Genomic DNA, 22,105 nt, shown 5'->3' with positions numbered 1-22,105 from the left:
GGATGCAGGTGCAGGCATGCAGGCACAGGTGGATGCATTGAAGATCAGGGGGGCGTGCATGCGAGAGAGCACCCTTGAAGGCTGGGGTGCATGCGCAGGACACCTGTTGGGTGCAGGCATGAGCACGGGTAGGTGGTCCAAAGGGCTCAGCACCCCTAAGGTCCCTCAGAAGGGAGCTGGGCTCCAGTTTATAGGCCTGCTGGACACTGTGCTCTTGGTACTCAGAATGGTCTGGGCTCCACCATCTTAGATCCAGGATCCGTGTGATTCTCTTCTTTACGTGGTCTCCACAGGGTGACCAGCAGAACTGTGGCTTGGAGGCTGGGATGCTGTCACAGGAATCCTGAGGCTGCCTTCAGGGAAGTAGGAGGAATCTGATGTCTGGCTGCTAGAGCAAAGGGTCCCTGATTCTGGGGGTCCACACTCACTGGAGGATGCATCAAACGCAAAGGGCCCACAGTTTTCTACTCCCAGACCCAGGAAACAGTCACAGGGGGCCTGGATCAAATTGACCCCAACTCCAAGGATGTCCCTTCTAGTCTGGAAAGCACCAAAGTCGATGCTTTAGATCCAGTCGCCTATTTGCTCACTTGGTGTTGGAGTCCCCAATCCTCTGTCCCTCAGATACAGTGCACACTGGCCGCTGCCATCTTGGATTCCCATTTCTATCTGTTTCTTTTCATCTAACATGTATTTTCTTTGCTTTTATGCCTTACTTTTTTTTCAGGTGAGAACTTTTCATTATGAATATCAGATGATTTAATTGATTTCTGTTGTTACATCAGAGAGACAAGAAAAGATTTCCTTGAAGTCTTCTAGCCCCTGAGATAGAGTTGTGTTTTACATGCATGGTAAATACAACCTGCTGAATCCATTTAGTGTTACATGTATGTATATGTTTTTAGGGCTGACCACTGGAATTGGATAGCAGTTAGTTGCCTCATCTCTGGGAAAAATTTATTCTCCCTCTCTTAGCCGTCATTGACTATAACTCTTCATCTGGACATAGGGCATTGTGAGATTGGCATGTCAACCGGCATTGCCATTTTTAAGGCATTGTCCAGGCAACCGTATTTTTGAGATTTCATGGATGTAACCGTCCTCTCATGTCTAGAGGACACTACCTGGGTATCCTGGTTCTCTGGATCTTACACCCTCTCTACCAGGTTTTCCACAATGTTCTCTGAACCTTACATGTTGGAGTTGTGTTGTAGAAGTTTAATTGGAATGGATATCTCATGGTCAGTTGTTATCTGCAATTTGAACAGTTACAGCTTTCTGTAATGGTCTCCAACTGTTGCAAAAAAGAAACTTCTTTAATGATGAGTGAGAACCATACTTATCTGTGTGTCTAAAGATAAATACTTGGAACGTAGTTAGAAATTACACTGGCTTAGAAAAGTGGGAGCTCTAGGGTCCTTGGCTTCACCATGTGTGGGTGTGGCCTCAGTATCCATGAGTAACTAGCTAGGTTTACAATACTAGATCTGAATTCCCTCCTATTGAGTGGGTCTTAGGTTCAATTACACAGCTATTGTTTAACCCAAGGCCACTGTTTGTACCATCTGATCACTGTTACATTTCATAGGCATCACAGCTAGGTAGGATAACTGATTCCTCCCCAGAATGTGAAGGCAAGTCTCAATTGCTGAAGATACTGCTTACTTTGGAAACAAGTTGATGGAATCCAGCTGGAAATTACCTGGAAGCTCCTCCCTGCACTAAAAGCCTTCACTCATAGTACTAGATAGTGTTATGTAGCTGACAAGAGAGAAAAGCAACCAATAGTCCTGCCCAGCTATTCTGTCTTTTAAACTGAGTTTCCTATATCTTATCAGGCTTAGTTCAATTTGACAAATGCCACAGTCACAGATCTCTTCAATATGAATCCTGTACCTTTGCACCTCCTGTGAAGCTGATGTGTGACTAAACACTGAAATTCTAAATTAGAACCCATTATTCATTATTTAACTTGAAAAGTATACCCTTATATGTTCTTACAAGGCATTTAGTTTTTCTGTGATGTACTACCTGATTTTTTTAACGTACATACATAAATACTCTCCAAGAAATTCCTTTGAGATTTTACTGACACCATATATAAAATAATATTAATTAACATATTCCTCATCATTCTTATTAGTCTTTTGCCATAAGAATATAAGAAAAGATGAGAAGTTTTTTTTCGTTTCCTAACCTATAAAACCCAGGTTTGGAAATACCTAATCTAAGCTGTAATTAGATAGTTACTCCTCATTTCTTTCTCTCTCCTTATACTGTATCAGAAGCCATTGGGAGATGCCCAGAGATTTGTTTATAAATATAAATAAACTAATTAAGGAACCTTTGCATTTTTCACAATCCACAATGCACAAACAACAGCTCTGCTACTTTTCTGCCAGTACATTTTAGGATTTCTTTTTCTAGGCTCCAGTAAGAGTTTCTTCACTTTGAACCTTCCATAGCATTCACGTCAAAAGCCTCCTAATTTTCACTAATCTTCTCAGAGCCCTTCTATGTTCTGTTCTTTAACCAGAAACAAAGCTAATGGCATATTTTCAACATTGTAACAAGAGTTAAGATATCAGAATCCAGTTTCCTACCAGTGTGAAATAATTTCCCTCAAAACTTAAAGGTTTCTAGTGCCAAGTCAGACAACCAGTGTGATATCCAGGACCTAGACAGTGGAAGGAGGAAACCTCACTACAGGTTGTCCTCCAAGCTCCATATGTGTGCCATGTGTATGTGTGTGCATCCATATACTAAATAATAAATGTAACTTACAAAAATAATCAGCAAAATTTTATTTCTCTTAGTTCTGTGGATCCTGAAAGTAATCTGGTGCCTAGTGTCTAATGCATATATTACCTGATGCATCAATTTACGTGACAGTTTTTTATTGACATGTCTTATTTCTTAGTGTTGCATGCCTTGGTTAGTTCTGTGTCAACTTGACACAACCTATAGTTATCTGAAGAGAGGGAACCTCAATTGAGAAAATGCCTTCATAAGATCAACTTGTAAACAGACATGCCTATAGGACATTTTCTTAATTAGTGATTGATAGGGAGGTCCCAGCCCATTGTTGGGGATGCCATCCTTACGCTGGTGGAGTTCTATAAGAAAACAAGCTGGGCAAACCATGATGAGCAGGCCAGTGAGCAGCACTCCTCCAAGGCCTCTGCACCAGTTCCTGCCTCCAGGTTCCTGCCCTGTTTTGAGTTTCTGTCCTAACAACCTTCAATGTGGAAGTATAAGCCATATTAATAAACCCTTCCCTCCCCAACTTGCTTTTGGTCATAGTGCTTCATAACAACAATAATACCCCTAACTAGGACAGTGTTACTCATTTATAAGTGGATAGTAGACCTATAAGAGGATAAACATACTAAAATCTGTACACCTAAAGAAGATAAACTAGAAAGAGGACCCAGAGTAAGATGATCAATCCTCACTTAGAAAGACAAATGGGATGGACATTGGAAGTAGGAAAAAACAAGTAACAGGACAGAAGCCTACTGCAGAGGGCCTCTGAAAGACTCTGCCTAGCAGTGTATCAAAGCAGATGCTGAGACTCATGGCCAAACCTTGGGCAAAGTTCAGGAAATCATATGAAAGAAGGGGGAGTTAGTATGACCTGGAGAGGACAGGAGCTCCACAAGGACCAAATATATCTGGGCACAGGGGTCTTTTCTGAGACTGTTTCTCCAGCCAAGGACCATGAATGGATATAACCTAGAACCCCTTCTCAGATGTAGCCAATGGTAGCTCAGTATCCAAGTGGCTTCCCTAGTAAGGGGAACAGGGACTGTTTCTGACATGAACTCAATGGCTGGCTCTTTGACCTCCCCAAGGGATGAGCAGCCTTGCTAGGCCACAGAGGAACAGAGGACATTGCAGCTAGTCCTGAAGAGACCTGATAAGCTAGGGCCACATGGTAGAGGAGGAGGACCTCCCCTTAGAGAGGGGCAGGGAGGAGATGAGGGAGGGAGGGTGGAATTGGGAGGGAATGAAGGAGGGGGCTACAGCTGGGATGCAAAGTAAATAAACTGTAACTAACATAAAAAATTAAAAATTAAAAAAAAGAAATTATGTTACTGTCCAGACCTTGTCTATCATGTCAGCCTTTTGTGATAGCCCAACTATTTTCCAAGACTGAGCTTGGGCCTACCAGACTATTTTAGTAAAGTTAGTCAAAAATAAGCAAATATATTCAATGGATGTAACACCAATCCCACAAGTCATAGAGAGACATATTAAAGGATGTCTGTCCCTTCTTGATCTGTCACATGCAGCATTAATGAGATTATGGGGAACCGACACATAGAGTCATGTGCAGTTCAGGTGGTAATGTCGATATGCAGAGCCCCTGTGAAGCAGAATTAGTTAGTAAAGAGTTGAAATACATGTGCAATTACCCTTCCCCAACAATACTTCTGGAACTTTGTTCCAAAGCTACTGTCAAAAAATTGAACTCTCTGTAGAGGAATATCGAATAGCAGAGAAACACTTAAAGAAATGCTCAACGTCATTAGCCATTAGGGAAATGCAAATCAAAACAACCCTGAGATTTCACCTTACACCCATCAGAATGGCCAAGATGAAAAACTCAAGGGACAACACATGCTGGAGAGGTTGTGGAGAAAGGGGAACCCTCCTCCACTGCTGGTGGAAATGTAAACTTGTACAACCACTCTGGAAATCAATCTGGCACTTTCTCAGACAACTAGGAAAAGTGCTTCCTCAAGATCCAGCCATGCCACTCCTAGGCATATATCCAAAAGAGGCTCAAGTACACAATAAGGACATTTGCTCAACCATGTTTGTAGCAGCTTTATTTGTAATAGCCAGAAGCTGGAAACAACCCAGATGCCCCTCAACTGAAGAATGGATACAGAAATTGTGGTACATATACACAATGGAGTATTACTCAGCAATGAAAAATAAGGAAATCATGAAATTTGCAGGTAAATGGTGGGACCTGGAAAGGATCATTCTGAGTGAGTTGTCCCAGAAGCAAAAAGACACACATGGTATAAACTCACTCATATAGACATACAACATAGGATAAACCCACTAAAATCTGTACATCTATAGAAACTAAGCAAGAGAGAGGATCCTGACTAAAACGCTCAATCCCCATCCCGAAAGGCAAAGAGGATGGACATCAGGAGAAGAAGAAAACAGTAAACAACCTAGGAACCTGCCACAGAGGGCCTCTGAAAGCCTTCACCCTGCAGACTATCAAAGCAGATGCTGAGCCTGATGGCCAACTGATGGGCAGAGTGAATGGAATCTTATGTAAGAAGTGGGAAATAGTAAGAGCTGGAGAGGACAGGAAGGACAAGTAGAGCAACAGAACAAGAAAATTTGAACACAGGGAACTTCCCAGAGACTCCAACCAAGGACTATTCATGGAGATAACCTAGAACCCCTGCACAGATGTAGCCCATGGCAGGTCAGTGTCCAAATGGGTTACATAGTAATGGGAAGAGGGACTGCATCTGACATAATCTGATTGGCCTTCTCTTTGATCACCTTCCCCTGAGGGGGGAGCAGCCTTCCCAGGCCACAGAAGATGACAATGCAGCCACTTCTGATGAGAACTGATAGACTAAGATCAGAAAGAAGGAGAGGAGGACCTTCCCTATCAGTGGACTTGGGGAGGGGCATGCGTGAAGAAGGGGGAGGGAGGGAAGGTGGGATCAGGAGGGGAGGAGGGAGGGGCTTATGGGGGGATACAAAGTGAATAAAGTGTAATTAATAAAAGTTAAATTAAAAAATTGAAATAATATGATATAAAGCTTTTTGTAGCATAAAATGTCAAAATACTGGGGTCACAAAATTTCCTACCTGTGTTCATTTTAGACATAGGTACCAATTACTGTACTGTAGGTGCTGGCGGACTGAAGAGATGGGGATGGAGAGTTCCAGAGGAACCGGCACCAAGTTACCTCTTCTCATGGTGCAGACACACACGATACACATACAAACACATAGGCAAGACACTCATGCATATAAAATAGACACCTCTTTAAAAATACTTTAGGGCAGACTGTAGCTTAGCAGAATTCTTCCCTCACCGTTCTGACAGAGATCAAGTTCAAGGTGTTGGATGAATTCAGGGTGAGAGCCAGTTCCCTGGTTTGCAAACAGAATCCTTGCTGTTTCTTCATATGGTGAATGAAGACCATCTTGTTCATCCATTGGATACAAATCCTATCCATAGCCGGACATGGTGGTGCATACCTTTAATCTCAACACTCAGCAGGCAGAGGCAGGCCAGTCTCTCGAGTTTGAAGCTAAGCTGGCCTGCAACCTGGCCTGCAGAGCTAGTTCCAGGACAGCCAGGGCTACACAGAAGGAAAAAAAAAAACACAGTCTCAGAAAAAAAGAGTTCCGTTCATGAAAACTTTGCCATCACAATCAAACTGTGTCCCAATGTCCCAACTTCAAATATCATCCCACTGGGAACTAGAACTTCAACATACAGCTCCTAGAGGGACAAACCACTCAATCCATTGCATTTGCCCTAGATCTCATTGAGTAAACCATGGTACTTCAGCACAATGGATATATTCAACTTTAAAACAAGATAAAGGTTTCAGCACAGTGATACTACCTGATCTTCCTTACATGGAAGACCTAGCCTTAAGTGATAAAACCCCGGACCAGCACAGGATGCAGACGCTGCTACTATGTTTAAGGGAGGATTGATTCAATTCTGCATAGTTATTTCTCAGTTTTCTAAAAATAAAAACTGAAAAGAAATCAAAAGCTAGTAACATAGTTACTTGTCTGAGTAGGGAAGAGAATAAGATAGTCAGTTCTTGGTTAAACAATGTTTACTATTTGGTTGCAATCAAGGATTTAGAGAAAGAAAATACTAGCTCCAAGATGAAAATGAATTTGAAAGTGAAACTACCACTCAAATTGATGGCTATGTTAATTTCCCATTGCTATAACAAAATATCTGAGGCCAGGTAGCTTGTACGGATCTTTTTTTTTTTTCCTTATAGTTTTTTTGGGGGAATGTTTGATATTGGACAACCCTATTGATGTAGCCTCTCACATTAGCTGAGTCACTTCATGGAAGATGGCATTGCAGTGAGAAAATATGCAAAAAATGCAAAAAGGAGAAATAAGATAGGAAGCCAGAGGCCAAGGAGAGTTGTTTGTTTGTTTGTTTGTTTGTTTGGTTGGTTGGTTGGTTGGTTGGTTGGTTGGTTTTTCAAGATGGGTTTTCTCTGCGTAGCCTTGCTCTCCTGGCACTCACTCTGTATATCAGGCTGGTCTTGAACTCACAGAGATTCACCTGCCTCTGCCTTCCAAATGCTGGGATTAAAGGCGTGTGCCACCACCTTCTATCTAATGTTTTAGGATAACACTCACAATGACTTACACAACTCCATCTTGGCCCCACTTTTTAGCAGCCTCACCATCTCAGCACTACTAGCAGCACACAAAGGACCAAGCCTACAACACACAAACCTTTGGAAATAGATCACATCCAAAGCATAAATTACTCAGCCCAAAAGAGGATGGGATCCTTTAACATGACTTTTGAGTGGTCTTATTGGAAGCAGCATTGGTGTTCCTGCCTCGGTGTAATTAGTAGTAGTAGTATTTTTTAATCTATTTTCTCTACATTAGAGGATAGACCAAAGGATGACCGTGTTGACATACAGTGTGACAAGTAGAAATGTGAGTTATGGATTCTGGAATCTTGAGTTTTGAAAGAAGATATCAGATTTTGCTGTGTTAGTGCATGTCTAGGGTTGTGTACTTGTGGCTTATCTGGCAAGTCCCTCATGATTTTAGAGGAAGTGTCGAGGCGGTCTAGTTTTTAGGCTGTTGTGTGGATATTGCTGACCACTTTCAGTCATCTTTCCACTAAAGATGAGAAGAAATCAGAAAAGAAAGAAAGAAATAGAAAGAAGAAAGGAAGGAGAGAAAGAAGGAAGGACAGAAAGAAAGCATGGAAGTATAAGAAAAATCCACAGGCTGGGGAAGGCATGGTTTATGAAGAGAATAATATTATTAAAAGAGATAACAAGTGCTTTGCACCTGGCACAAATAGGAAAAAAATCCCTTAAAGGCATCTCAGGAGTTCGCTAGACTCACCTCAGCCTAAATTCAAAGGTCTGGAAGTGTAAACCAATTAAATGACTCTCTTTTTCTCCTCATTCCTTCCCCCTCTCTCTCCATTTTAGGTTATAATTTAATTATATTTCTTCTTTCCTTTCCTCCTTTCAATGCATCCCATATATACCTCCCCACTCTCCTTCAAACTGATGCCATCTTAAAGAATTTTTCTTGAGACAATACTGGGAAACCCTGCTCATATGGCCAAGAACACCATTTCCTCAGCATCCATTCAGTATGTTCAGCTCCCTACTCAGAGGTCACTGCGATCATGGTTTAAGAAGACTTACCTACAAGCCCTCTGTCCTCACCCTACCCCACACTGTCCCCACAAAGGGCTTGCAGAGAGAAGAGAAACCATGGGCGGGGGCATCTCTGAGACAAGCTGGAGACCCATGACAGGGTAGGCTCCCGAGAGGATATGGGGGTGACTCTAGCTAAGACCCCTAGTAGCAGAGGACATGGAGTCTGAAGAAGCTACCCTGCAACCAGACAGGACTCAAAGTAGAGGGAGAGGGACACCAACCCACCCACAAAAACTTCCACACAAAATTTACCCTGCCTAGAAGATGTGAAAGTATAAAGATAGAGCAGAGGTTGAGGGAATGTCCAACCAATCCCTGGCCACACCAGGGGAGGGAGTCAGTCCCTGACACTATTAATGACACTACGCCATGCTTGCAGATGGGAGCCTAACGTAGTTGTCCACTGAGAGGCTCCATCCAGCAATGGATCAAAACAGATGTTGAGACTCACAGCCAAACACTGGGTGGAACACAGGGAAACTGTGCAAGAGTGGGAGAAAGATAAAAGGATTCAGAGGGGACAAGAATTTCACAAGACCAACAGAGCCAACTAACCTGGGCCTAGGCAGGCTTGCAGATACTGAAGCACCAACCAAAGACCTTGTATGTGTATATAGGGGGACCTAAGTCCCCTACACATATGTACCTGATGGTTATCTTGCTCTTCATATGGGTTCCCTAGTAAGGAGAGCTGGTGCTGTCTCTAACAAGGACTCTTTTGTATGCTTTTCAGTCATTTCTCCTTGGCGGGGCTGCCTTGCCAGGCCACTGTGGAAGAGGATGAGCTTGGTCCTGATGCAACTTGATGTGCTGGGGTTGGGGGTCCCCTATTCTGAGGGGTATGGGAGATGAGGTAGAGAAAAGAGGAAAGGAGGGAGGATGAGAAGGAGAGGAGGGAGGGGCTACAATTGGGCTGTAAAGTGAATAAATGAATAAAATTAATTTTTTAGAAGGCTTAGCTAGTTGAATGTGGTGGCACACCCCTATAATCCCAGCACTCAGGGGGGCAGAGGCAGGCAGATCTCTGTGAGTCCAAGGCCAGCTTGATCTACAAAGTGAGTCTAGGTTAGCCAAGACTACACAGAGAAACCCTGTTTTGAAAAACCAAAAGAGCAGTAGAAGGAGGAGGAGGGGAAGGAAAAGGAGGAGAGGAAGAAGAGGAAAGGAGGAGAAGAAGAGAAGAGAGAAAAGAAGAAGAAGGCTTAGCTACTCTTGAGTTGGCAACAGGTCACAGTGCCATCCTCATGATGCTCGCTTCTCATGCATACAGAATACTAGAGCTATGGTGGTCATGGAGGCTTCGACCTGAGTTTAATTTTTAACATCTCATTTATTGTATGCACACAAAGAACATGTGTGTGCATAGACATGTGTCTGGTATTCATGTGGAAGTCAGAGGACAACATATCAATACTTTTCTTCCCTCATGTAAATCCTGGGGCTCACACTGAGGTTGTTAGTGTTGGCGATAAGTGCTTTTACTTGCTGAGTCATCTCACTGGTCCACACTCAGATTTTACATGGACACCTGGAAGACCAATGTGTAGCAGGGTCAAATGACCCTCTCAGGATGATGTGTGAATGTGTGAGTATGAACTGAAGCTTCAGTGGAGACCCTAAGATTGCAGAGATGCCAGGAGTGTGAAACAGCCTCCTGAAGAAAGTACAAATCCATCCTAGGAAAGAGGCCATGCAGATTGCAATGACAAGGTCTGGGTGGCTGTCCAAGCCCTTTGAGTTTACTATACGACTCGAATGTCTGACTGGAACCTACAGGATTAAATGTTTGCTGTGCTAGGTTTTGGCCTTGCCTTGATTCTACCTCTCAATTCTACCTTCTTTCTTTAAAAAAAAAAAAAGTGTGTGTGTAGGGGTGTTTCTGTGCATCTGTGTATGTGCATGCATCTGTGTGTGTCTATGTGTACATTTCTGTGTGTGTGTGTGTGTGTGTGTGCTGCTTCCAGAAAGTTCTCTTGTCTCCATCTCCCATCTCTGTACAGAAGTGCTGTGATGCACATCACCACGCGTTTTGTTGTTTTTTAAGATTGCTTTGGGAATCAAACCCAGGTTTTATGGTTTCCACAGCAGTCACTTTTACCTACTTGGCCATCTTGTTGCCCTTGACCTTCCTGTTTTGAAATGGGATCGTTTGCTCTGTACAGAGGCTCCCAGATAAGTTTGTTTTAGTCTGAAAGACGACATTGGGTGGGGACTTGGAAGAAATGCTCATTCTGAAACACTAGGGAATCTTCAAGAGAAATACATTTTGCAGTATGAGGTGGACATGATCTTTAGTATTCGTGATTTAAAATATAATCCTACGATGTGACTGTTCAGTGAAGGACTGGGAAATGGCAGGGCAAAGTGCAGAGATCCACAAAGAATAAATGGATGGGTGTGAGGTAAGGAACCGGGGCACACTGTACTATCCTGGAAAACTTTCTGAGAGATGGTATCCAGCACCCATAATTGTCCCATGAGGACGAGAAAACTTTTTATTGCTTGAGAGTTGCTTCCAGGCACATTCACACACACACACACACACACACACACACACACACACACACACACACACACACACCTTGTTTCTGACTTGCTCTATGGACAGCCCAAGCTCTTCCTTAAAGGATGGCATTTGTGTGGACAGGACGCCTCCATAGTATTACAGACAACCTCATGAGCCCAATCCTGCCTACCTGGGTCCTGCCAGCACCTGCTGCTCTATTTTTTCTAACCTTAAATAAGCTTCACTTTGTTTTGTTTTCCCGGGGTTTCATTTCTCATATAAAGCACTTAGACTTAGTCCTTGCCTTAGAGTCTTTTTGTTTCCCTAGGGAGCCTGAGTAAAATGGATGCTGATCGCCCCAGCATCCTCTCGTCCCACCATTGTTCACGTGTGATCACAGTAGATAATGTCCATGTTCTCCCAGTTTGCCACTACAAATGTTTGTGTCTTATGTCTCCCTTTTCTTGACAGTTTTCCCTGGAACCATTCAGTAATGCCCAATGTGCTTCACACGACTCTCCAGCGAGGCCATAGAGGATGGCTCAGGTAGCTCAGAGAAGCTTGTTCAGCAACCTATTTCCCTTGTGCTTCCCAAACAAACCAACACCTAAATTCACAAAGAATCCAGCAAATTAACTTTTTAAACTGATAGTTTCCATTTACCTGTGAAGCAATGACAGTGCCTCACTATTTAGACCAGGCTGATCTTAAACTTACAGAGATCTGCTGGCCCCTGCCTCCTGAGTGCTGGGCTTAAAGGTGTGCCACTACCCTCAGCCTGAAGATGACTTTTTAAAATAAGTTGCATTATGGCAAATGGCTACCATCTGGAAAAGTAAATGGCTGGATAATTCTCTTATTCCTTAGAACAAGATAAAATAAAAACATTCAAAAAAAGTAAAAGCCAGTATGATCTCAGGAACCACCCATTAATTCATTGTATATGGGTTCCTACAATTTGCCCTTTCATTTCCCAGAGCTTCATTGAACATTCACATCTTAGGGTTATCTCTTACATTACTAACCCTTGAATCATGCTTTGTTTTGTTTTGTTTTGTTTTTATTTTTTGTGCCATCGGTCCATGGTCAGCTGATTCCATCGATTATTTCAAACTAGTACCAAGCATACATACAAAAGTCAGCAATTATAAAATGACATTAAATTAATACATCTTAATCAATTTCAAGTGTTTATATAATAAATACTTTTTGGAAAAATCAATAAATAAGAGCATCTACTTTTTGTCTTTATATGAACACATGCATTTAAAGCAAATAATCCTTTTTCTGATGTATCATGTCTAACCAAGGTTAATCAGATTATAACCTTGCTTCACCTGCTGGGAGCAATCACAGCAGAAGCAAGCAAATGAGCTTTCTGGAGGCAGCCCACCTGTTTTTGCATGGCTGATGAATGGGAGTGTCCCTGGTGTAGGCAAGGCCCCAAGGATTTGGCCTCAAGACTGCTTATTGTTGCTATACTGCCTTCCCATGCTCCATGCTCATATATCTGGCATGGCAGCAACCCTCACTGCTTATTGCTTCACTCTGTTGCACAGATTTCCTGCAGATTATTTTGAAGATGTACCTTCGTGACATAGTGCTGTTTAAATAAATTGATGATTTCATAACCCCTGATGATTTTAAAGAATTCCTGACTTGATTCAAGTAATTTTAAAATCCTCTGTGGACCTGGCTATGTCAAGCACTTGATTTACACCAAGAGGGAAAACAAGATTGAAACAAATTAATAATCAAGGACATTCTAGGTTTAGTCTAAGGATAAGGCCCAGGTATACACCATGATAAGAAAAACCATATGAATATACAAACAAAGAATAAATGGTTAGCTATACAACACAAGACACCTGTTTCTTAGAAAAACATTGACTTAAAAACCTCGCTTTGAACACCTAATATACATTTGAAATAAGAAGATAAATCTTCTTTAAACTCATTATAAGTATATAGATAAAACAACTGCTTTAAACTTATAATAAACAAAGCATCTAGTTAGATATCAGGATCAGTAGTCCTACTGTAACTCCCCTTTTATGTAAGATTGCATCTATTTAAATGATGAAATTTTTTTCCATGCATTGAGAACCTTTGTAGTAGATAATATGAAAACCCAAGACGGAATTAAACAGTTGTTGAGGCCACCGCTTCATCCAAAGATGTCTAATTGTCTGTATATATTGTACATATGTATATTTATATCTGTATGTTTACATATATCTGGATGAATGGGTCCATGGGAGCTCCCTTGTTTTGTCTATTGAGTGTATGCGTGCATGTGTCTGTGAGGTTTATAGATATCTGCCTGATTTGTCTGCCAAAGGTGTACATTTTTTAATGTTTCTCGGTTATTAAGTTTAGTAAGTGATCAGTTCAGAGTGTTTTATCGGCCTTCTTAATTAGGGCTCTGTCTTCCAGCAAGCCGCTATTCACTGCTGAACCATGAAGTTAAAAAGAACTGAGGTTTTTCTTTTAACAATCTGTTGTATTTACAGCAAGAAATTGTCAGGGCCGCAGCCACCTGTACTCTAAGTTAAAGGAGACACCTGTCTTAACTGATTAAGACCCTCTCCTGTCTTTTCCTTTAGACTCCTGTGGCCTGCAGCAGCCCCTGAGAGTTAAACTGTATTTAGAGTTAAACTGTATATGGAGAGCCCCAAATAGCAAGGTTACCAGCCTGGAAATTTAAGAGTTAAAGCGTATATAGAGAATAGCAAGAATAGCAGCCTAAAAGATGAAGAGTTAACATATAGAAACAGCAGCCATCAGCTGGTCGTCGATGACGCTGCAACCTACCTTGGTTCACCCTGTGCGCTAGAGCTGGTCTCTAGCATTCACCCTTCAGTTTCTATGGTTTCACCAGCAGTCTTCTTTGTGGCTCTGGACAGGACATGGGTGGCCCTGGTCCCCATCTTCTATTGGGATGCAGAAAACTACTAAGGCATGACCATAAAGTCACAAGGGAGATATTGAAGAGTTCATCAATTATTCTCCTAAGACTGAATCTCTTGGGGGAGCAGAATGATGTTCCCAAGGGCAAGGGCACAGCAGAAGCCAACTCCACACAGACAGCTGTGCAAGGATGGCACAGCCAAATGTACCTTGAAAAGAAAACTACCAGACAGTGCAGCAGACATCTGAAGGGTCAGTTGAGTCAATGATATTCATGTTATCTTGACATGTGATGGGTATTTGATCAGATCTGAGTTTTCAAGAGATGGACTCCAAAATTCTAATAACAGACTAAGAATGGGACAAGCTGGGCACAAAACACCAGTGAGGTACCCCTGGTATACACTAATGCTTTCTAAAGGAATACGTGGTGCATGGTCACAGTGCAAGTTTGACCAAAAATTCTAGTAGGTTTGAAAAGAGGGCCAGAGTAACATCTCCGAGGTGACTAAACAGGTATCCCTTTTCTAATTTAATGTTTTATGCAATTAATATTCCACTTCATTAAAATATGTGTTTGAATTAGGCAGTGTGCCAGAAAAGATAATGAACAAAACGTATAAAACTGAGCCTGTTCCATGAGATTTGTTTATATTCACAAAAAGAATCCAAAAGGATTCCTAAACTGGCAGAAAATGGCAAAGAGAATAGACAAGCTAGGGACACGGGGAACAGGTCATGAGTTTTTAATTAAAGGAACAACAGTTAGCAAAGATTAACTTGTCACTTTTGATTGCTACATAAATCCAAGCAGTTAGGTGGGCCAGATATTATCATTTCTCAATTAAATTTTATTTGCTACTTAAGATAATAAACAGTAGCCAAGAACACATTGAGAATTACCTGCACCTGATGGGAATATCTCTGATGCAGATGAATCTACTCAGATTCATACATACAATAATATTTTTGTCATACCAAATTCATGGGATATTAAGTTATATGTCTTCTGAGCCTTCAGCTCTTTGGGACCAGAAGGTATTCAATGATAATAGTCTATAAAATCCAGCTACTAACAGACAAGTTAGAACAGACAAAACAGTCACCATTATTGACAAGACAATATTGACTCTTCCTTTTGGAGATGTTGGACCAGTGTCAACACTACCTCCATAGTCTCTGTGAAGGCAGAAAGGCATGGCCCACCCATAGTCACAATGGCAGTGATGTTTGTTATTACAGGTCCCCTTCCTATTACAGGTCTCAGGAAGGCAGGCATTTGAAAGGACAGACAGACTGACACACTTCTTGTGTATGCAGATCTTTCCTGCTCCACACATGGTGCCATCTTTCACTTCACCGACATTAGGTGCACCCATCTGCAAACAATGGTCAGTACTCCAGCAGGTGACACCATTGGCATAAATGTTCTGCAAAACAGAACGAGCCTGGGGGTGGTGAATGTCTTCCACATTTTCACACTGGACTTTGCCACAAAATATATCTGACAGCCTACATTTTAGGTATACTGTGCCATTTGTGCCACAGTGGCCAAACCTGTTTCCCTGTGAGTTGATTTCTTTGTAACAACGATGAGACGCACTTCTTGCACCTTTGCCAAAAAGTTCCCTGCATTGTTGGTCATGGTCATTACACTGCTTTTGATAGCAGTAGGCACCAACACCACAGGGGGCCCCATCCTGTACATACTCATCTTCTGGGCACTCATGGGATGTTCCATTGCACCATTCTGGAAGGTCACATTCATTGATCGTTGCTCTACAGAGTTCCCCTGATGGCACGAATTTGCAGTCTTTGCAACAAAGCCCAAAAGCACAAGCAGCCCCAGGCCTCAGCTTACAGTTCAACAAACAGCAGGGATCTTGTTCACACTCATGTAGAGATCCACAGTCACATTCCTCTTCATTTTCAACCATACCATTCCCACAGCGCTTCACCAGAAAAACTGTCCCTGGCCGCGGATGATCGTACAAACAAGTCCCTTGGTTTAAAGCAGTCGTTATAAAATCACTGTAGCTGCAATTGGTGAATCTCTCTGCTGGTACTTTGAAAGTGCTCATGACACAACCTCTTTCTCCACAAGAACAGGATTCCTCATCATGCTGCATACCAAAAGTATGACCTAACTCATGGGCCACCGTGTTGGCAAAAAGAGACCAGGAGTCTCCTTGGAAATTTTCAACTCCACAATCAAGGGGAGGATGACATATTCCTGCAACATAGGCTATCCCAAGTACACTTATAAGGGGGCTTCTTATGAAAATATGGACTGCATCATGATGTACCTGAAAAAGACTGACTTGTTTCCACTGAGAAAAATCTTCTAAGACCTGATGTATGTTTTCCATTGGGAAAACATTTCCTCGGTTCCAAATCTCAATGCCAATCAAAGTCACATACGTATCCAGCTGCCTGTACATGGAATCGACCATGTTAACAATGAGAACCACATCTTCTCGCACCTTTGACAAGTTACGTTGAGAGTAAATGAAGAAACCATAGTCTACCACTACAGCCAGCTCCACAAACCATGTGTAGGTCCACCATTTTCCATAATTTTGCTTTGGCGCTGACTTCTCAGCCTCTTCAAGTCTAAAGGGTTGGTATGGTATTCTCTTCTCTGTTAAACCGCATATCACAGGCGGAATTTGTATCTTGTTGTTATTTAATGTATAAACTAGGTGTTCAAATGCGCTAGAGTGCTTGATGGGTTCGATTTCATAGGAGAAGCCATTCATTTGCAACACTCCCTGAAAACCCCCGTTGCAGGCACTGAAAGCAACTAAAGACTCAGGGGCCCCCTGTACATAACCATGATAGTAACAGTCACTCTGGACAAAGGGGTAATCCTTGTGGAGGGCATGTTCCTCTGTGTAGGTGAGCACAAAGAAGTGAGTAGAAACCAGCAGCTTCTTGACTCTCATGTGGACAACATGTCTTTGGCCCCCAAATGTAAGGCTGTAGGAGAGCCATTCCGAACTCTTAGCACCGCTGGTCCTGCTGGTCACCTTTAGGGGGATGACCACTTCTGGAGAACTGAGGTATTGAGTGGACCCACTCTGTGAGAGGTCAGTAAGGGTTGGAAACACCTTAAACCAGAACAGCAAAAGAGTGACTCTCATGAGTGCTCTAGCATCCGCCTCTAACACTGTGAAGTCATCTGTCCAGAGCAGACAAGGACCGAGAATGAGACACTTCTGTTCTGGCTCTGGCCCTGGAGCTGACCGGGGCGTGCTGCTGACATGTAGAGACTGTGTCCTGGCAGAGGTGGACTAGCAGAGCTGCAGTGCTGAAAGTGAAAACAAAACAGTGCTTGGATGAGGTGAGAAGTGTCAAGACAATATTTTTGGACTTGGTTTCAATAAAAATGGGATGAAGAGTTCTGGGGTGAGGGTAGAGAAGATAATATTGGTTATATGTTGATAATGTCAAAGTAGGAAGATACGTACTTAAATAATTAGCTCGATCTTTATTTGGTGCCATGAAAACATACATAAAAAAAGAAGAAGAAGAAGCAAAATTAGGAGTGAGTCTATATCTTGATTTTTCTAACATTGTATTAGTTTACATTTGCGTGTCTTGGCATAACTATTGATAGCATCCCACTGCATATAGACATGAAAAAATAATCATAACAACATGCACATGAATTTGTATTAGTCTTAGGATTTATTAATTGTCCTTCATTTGCTGTCTCCTTGATGAACTTTCCACATGTATATGTAATATATATTACATTGTAAGACCCTTACCTACAGAGTTTATAACATTCATTCATCTTGATGTCTTCTATAATACCTAGGATATTTCTACGAACCATGAACAAGTAGACAGATGTGGTGGAACACCTTAGATTATAAGTGAATGTTACTTAAAATAAATTCATCTTTAATTATAATTTCATAAGAGGGAAAATTTATGAAACTCCTCTAAAGATACTAGAGGAACACGCTCTCATCAATTACCTGTGGAAAATACCAATGTCAAAAGAAAATGTCTTCAAAAGGAAAATGAGAAAACATGCAATTTAAAACCCCAACCACTGGCTATATGGTTTTTTATGACTGCTGTGGGAGAATATCAATTTTTTCAAAAACATATACTTTTGAAAGTAGAAAATTTCTGCACCAGACAGAGTCTCACTGGCAACATATTCATTTCTTTATTCAGTAAAAAAATAATTAATGAGCTGGGCATGGTGGCATAAGTCTATAATCCCAGCACTCAGGGAAGCAGAGGCAGGTGGATCTCTGTGAATTCAAGGCCATCCTGGTCTACAAAATGAGTCCAGGACAGCCAAGGCTACACAGAGAAAACCTGCCTCAAAAAAAAAGAAACAAAAAATGTGTTTACATAATATATGGCACAGAATGTTGTTCCAGACATTAGGGGAGAAATAAAAATATAAAAATATAATTTATATTATCAATTCAGTGACAAAATTTATAATTTGAACGTAAATAAGCTTTATGGGGCCTCTAGGATTATATGCAAGGTTTTATACTGAATAAAGTGCTCTTTTCTTATTATTCTGGGGAAAGTCCCAACATTTCTCATAGTTTCAAACAACACAAATGAGACTAAGAATCACCGAGCCTATGTGAACACATGAAGGAAACAGATGTTTATAATGCCCATTGATACAAACCAGATTGATCTGAGGTTAACGAAGCTCATGCTTCAGGTATCCTCATTGCAGATCTCCAGAAAGACTTTCTAAGGGGCTCCACAGTCCACGACACAAGTCACCAAGTACACCTCAGAAGCAAAACAGGATTTCTGAAATTGGATAATATATGTATTTGTATCACTACCAATGATATTTTCTGGAAAGGTTTTTCTAAACTATCGGGAATACAGAATAAATATTTATCATAGTAGAATGAGAAATGCTTTTTAGCTGCCCCGTAGAAAATACAATGACGTATTTCTCATAAGGGAAGAACTGGAGAATCAATAATTAAACCTATTAGTAGTCTCAACACATGTAGATGGAGCCTAAGGAGGGAGGTTTGTGAGTTGGAGGCCAGCTCGGTTGAGACCCTACCTAAAAGGTAAACAACCATGAGAAAATACATACTGTAAAGGTGCACCCAGTTCAATATAAACATTAAGGAAGATCAAATCCCCTGATACTTATGGTGCTGTTGACTTTTCAAATTCATAATCTCTACTAAATCAAATGTTCACCTTCATGCTTCTGTATTTGTAATTTCTATGCCTGCATTCTTGAACTAGATAATTCATCTTAATACATGATTCAGGATTAAAACTTTTATTTCACGTCTGATTTTGAAGGAACTTGTTATGTTTATCAAAATCAGACGTGAAATAAGTGTGTGTTTGCACGTTCACACAGGCACTTTCATGTGTAAAAGCAGATGCACAACCTGTCTATGTTGGATGTCTTCTTAATTCTCTCTCCACCTTACTTTTTTTGTGACAGGGTCTTACTCTCTGAAAACCTGATCTCACTGATTCTTCTAGAATGTCTGATCAGCAATCCTTGCCTGTCTCTCCCTTCCTAACGCTAAGATTACAAGTCCATGCCACCATGCCTGGATTTTACAAGGGTAGTGAGGATTCAAACTCAGGAATGTATACTTGAGTGGCAAGCTGTTTACTGACTAAGCCATCTCCACAGCCCCAGCATATAATTTCTTATAGCACTTTGGTTTGGAGGTTTTTTAATTCACACGCTTGTTATGTAGCCAAAGCTGGCCTCAAATTTTCTATGTAAATTCAACTAGCAGCCTCTACCAGCACCCCCAGTGTGCCCAGGTTCTTATTGCATCTTTAATCATGCTGATATGATAAACTTTGCCTAAGGAGATGTGGGAAATAAAAATGCCTAACCAAATATTGATCTCCTGGATTCCAAATCCTTCCTCACTTAACAAAAGCATCCGGATCCAACTTTTCCTACATTCTTTTATGCTTTCTAGAGTCTTCTGAAGAAGAAAAGGAAAAAGGGCGGGCGGGGGGACTGTAGGGTTGCGGTGAAGGAGGAGTCAGAGAAACAAACACTCTAGTCTCAACCTCTTTAAGAACTCCTCTTTACCTAATTAAACTTGAGTTTTAAAACAAGTTCCTGCTACGTGGAGGCTCACTCTAACTCCATCCTCAGAAGCTTCATATACCCTATAGTTCCATCCCACAAAGTCAATACCAGAGCATTCATTCTACATCCGACAGCAATAATTTTTGTATTTCTCAACCCAAATTTTGAAGGTATTGGCTCGAGGCAGATAAAAACTATTCCTCATCAAAAATTTTACCCTTGTTGTAGTTAATTTCAGCAAGTAAACAAAGTATCCCCAAATCAGAAGAGCTTTCAATTAGTTGTAGCTATCATCTCTCTCTCTCTCTCTCTCTCTCTCTCTCACACACACACACACACACACACACACACACACACACACACACACACTTCTTATATCCTAAGGAATTTACAATTCTAATCCCTCTAGCTCTGCCTTACACTGATACAGAGAGAACCTGAGCACTTTCACCTTTCATTGTGTCTGGTTTCTCTCAGTCTCTTGCCTTTGTCCCCTGCTCCACTTGAGCCTAGACTACTATTTCCAGAGTTTCAACCACTGCATATCAAAATCTTCAATGTTCCTACAGCTACAGTTTCCCTGTTGAGCATGTCTAGAGGTCCACATCTATAGCTCTGATCATATGGAAGTGCAATTGGGAGATACTATTAACCTCCTGAAGGTAGGGCCAAGTGGGAGGTTTCTGGCTCATTGGAGATGTGCCTTCAAGGGAACTATAGAAGCCTGGCTTGTCTTCTTCCTTTCAGTATTCCCTCAATGTGTGTAATGGATATGAGTTGTTCTGCTTTTCACCTCTCATCATTCCCATCTGGGTTGACCATCAGAGGCTGATCATAACCATTTAAAATACATATTGTAGGGAGAAAACTACAAGATCCTGTGAAATTCTTTCTTCTTTCATTGAAACTATTATAAAAATAATCCCCAAACAACGTGATTATCAAAAAATTTTAAAGGGAATGTATAATCTGAATTGGAATCCCTTGGCTTCCCAGTCCAAGAGACAGAGACATTCAATGTACATCCAAACCCTCTGATGCCTTGCTTATTTTCATTTTCCTAGATACTACATTCAAACCTTCATAATGTTCTGAATGTTTTTGTCCATGTAGTTTGTGTGGAGAAACCATTCTTATCTCATTGATAGAACAGTAAAGTTAAATCATTAATCAATACACTTTGAGTGTAAAATATTTGTTATTATCTGTCCTAGGCTTGCTACATAACTACTGGTTTCATTCTGAAAATATCCTTGCCATTGGTGTTCCTAAAAGATCCTGGATCCATTTAACTAGGATCTTTTAAAATCTGGAATGTTTCTCAACAACACACCAGCAGCACATAAGTCAACTGAAAAATTTTTTGTTGCTGTTGTTTTGAGGCAGGGTTTCTTTGTGTAGCCCTTGCTATTCTGAAACCTGCTCTGTAGACAAGGCTGGCCTCGAACTCAGAGACTGTGTGCCTCTGCCTCCTAGGAGCTGGCACCATGCCCACCTCTGACAAAAAACTTTATAGATACAAACCACTAGATCAGAGATCTCTGGATTAGCATCAAACCATCACTTCCAGATTCACTCTCTCTATCTTGCCAAGAGGACTCCTTTTATGGAGTGGATGTAGAATAGGAAAAGCCAATAAAAGAGCCAATAAAAGTGCTATGGAGAAGGCTGATGAGCAACCTGAAATACATCCCACCAATCCCTTTCCTGGAGCTTAGCTTTAGAGCAAGCAGGAAGAAGAAAATAAATTCAAAATCTATAACAGAAGACTCTCTGTTGTCTACCTGAGAACTACAGCGACAAAACCAACGGGCTATCATTCTACTCTTGATGTGAAGTTGGCTGTCTCTATTCCTCAACATTGGCGGAATATCAAGCATCTTCCTTCAGATATTGTAATACCTTTTTCACTATTTCAAATTCTTCAAGATGTATATACTCTTCTCCCTTCTCTAACATCCAGCATACCATACCCTTGTCCATAGATTTAGATGGGCACTTGTATGAAAGCATGATGACCTGGAATGATTTTAGAGAGCTGTGGCATTTAGTGCATTGTGTACAAGAAAGAAAGAACAAAGAAAGAAGAAACAAAGAGAAAGAAGAGAGAGAAAGGAAAGGAAAGGAAAGGAAAGGAAAGGAAAGGAAAGGAAAGGA

The 22,105-nt window shown here is 41.3% G+C and overlaps 1 protein-coding gene and 1 pseudogene across 1 annotated transcript; one reads left to right on the top strand and one right to left on the bottom strand.

Annotated features, from left to right (window-relative positions):
• Positions 1 to 276: 276 nt before the first annotated feature.
• Positions 277 to 17,707, bottom strand: Adam21 (ADAM metallopeptidase domain 21). Its single transcript, XM_055592796.1, is given in 4 exon segments — positions 277 to 464; positions 14,845 to 14,917; positions 14,919 to 17,047; positions 17,644 to 17,707. Coding segments are annotated over 4 exon segments (2,454 nt in total).
• An 810-nt stretch (positions 17,708 to 18,517) lies between these two features.
• Positions 18,518 to 22,105, top strand: part of LOC129665892 (60S acidic ribosomal protein P1-like) — a 5,826-nt pseudogene continuing 2,238 nt past the window's right edge.

This window comes from Psammomys obesus, unplaced genomic scaffold, assembly GCF_907164565.1.
Source record: "Psammomys obesus unplaced genomic scaffold, mPsaObe1.curated_primary_1811, whole genome shotgun sequence".
Classification (NCBI taxonomy): Eukaryota; Metazoa; Chordata; class Mammalia; order Rodentia; family Muridae; genus Psammomys; species Psammomys obesus.
The sequence above is the reverse complement of the archived record's forward strand: the minus strand, read 5'-3'. Positions and strand labels throughout refer to the sequence as shown.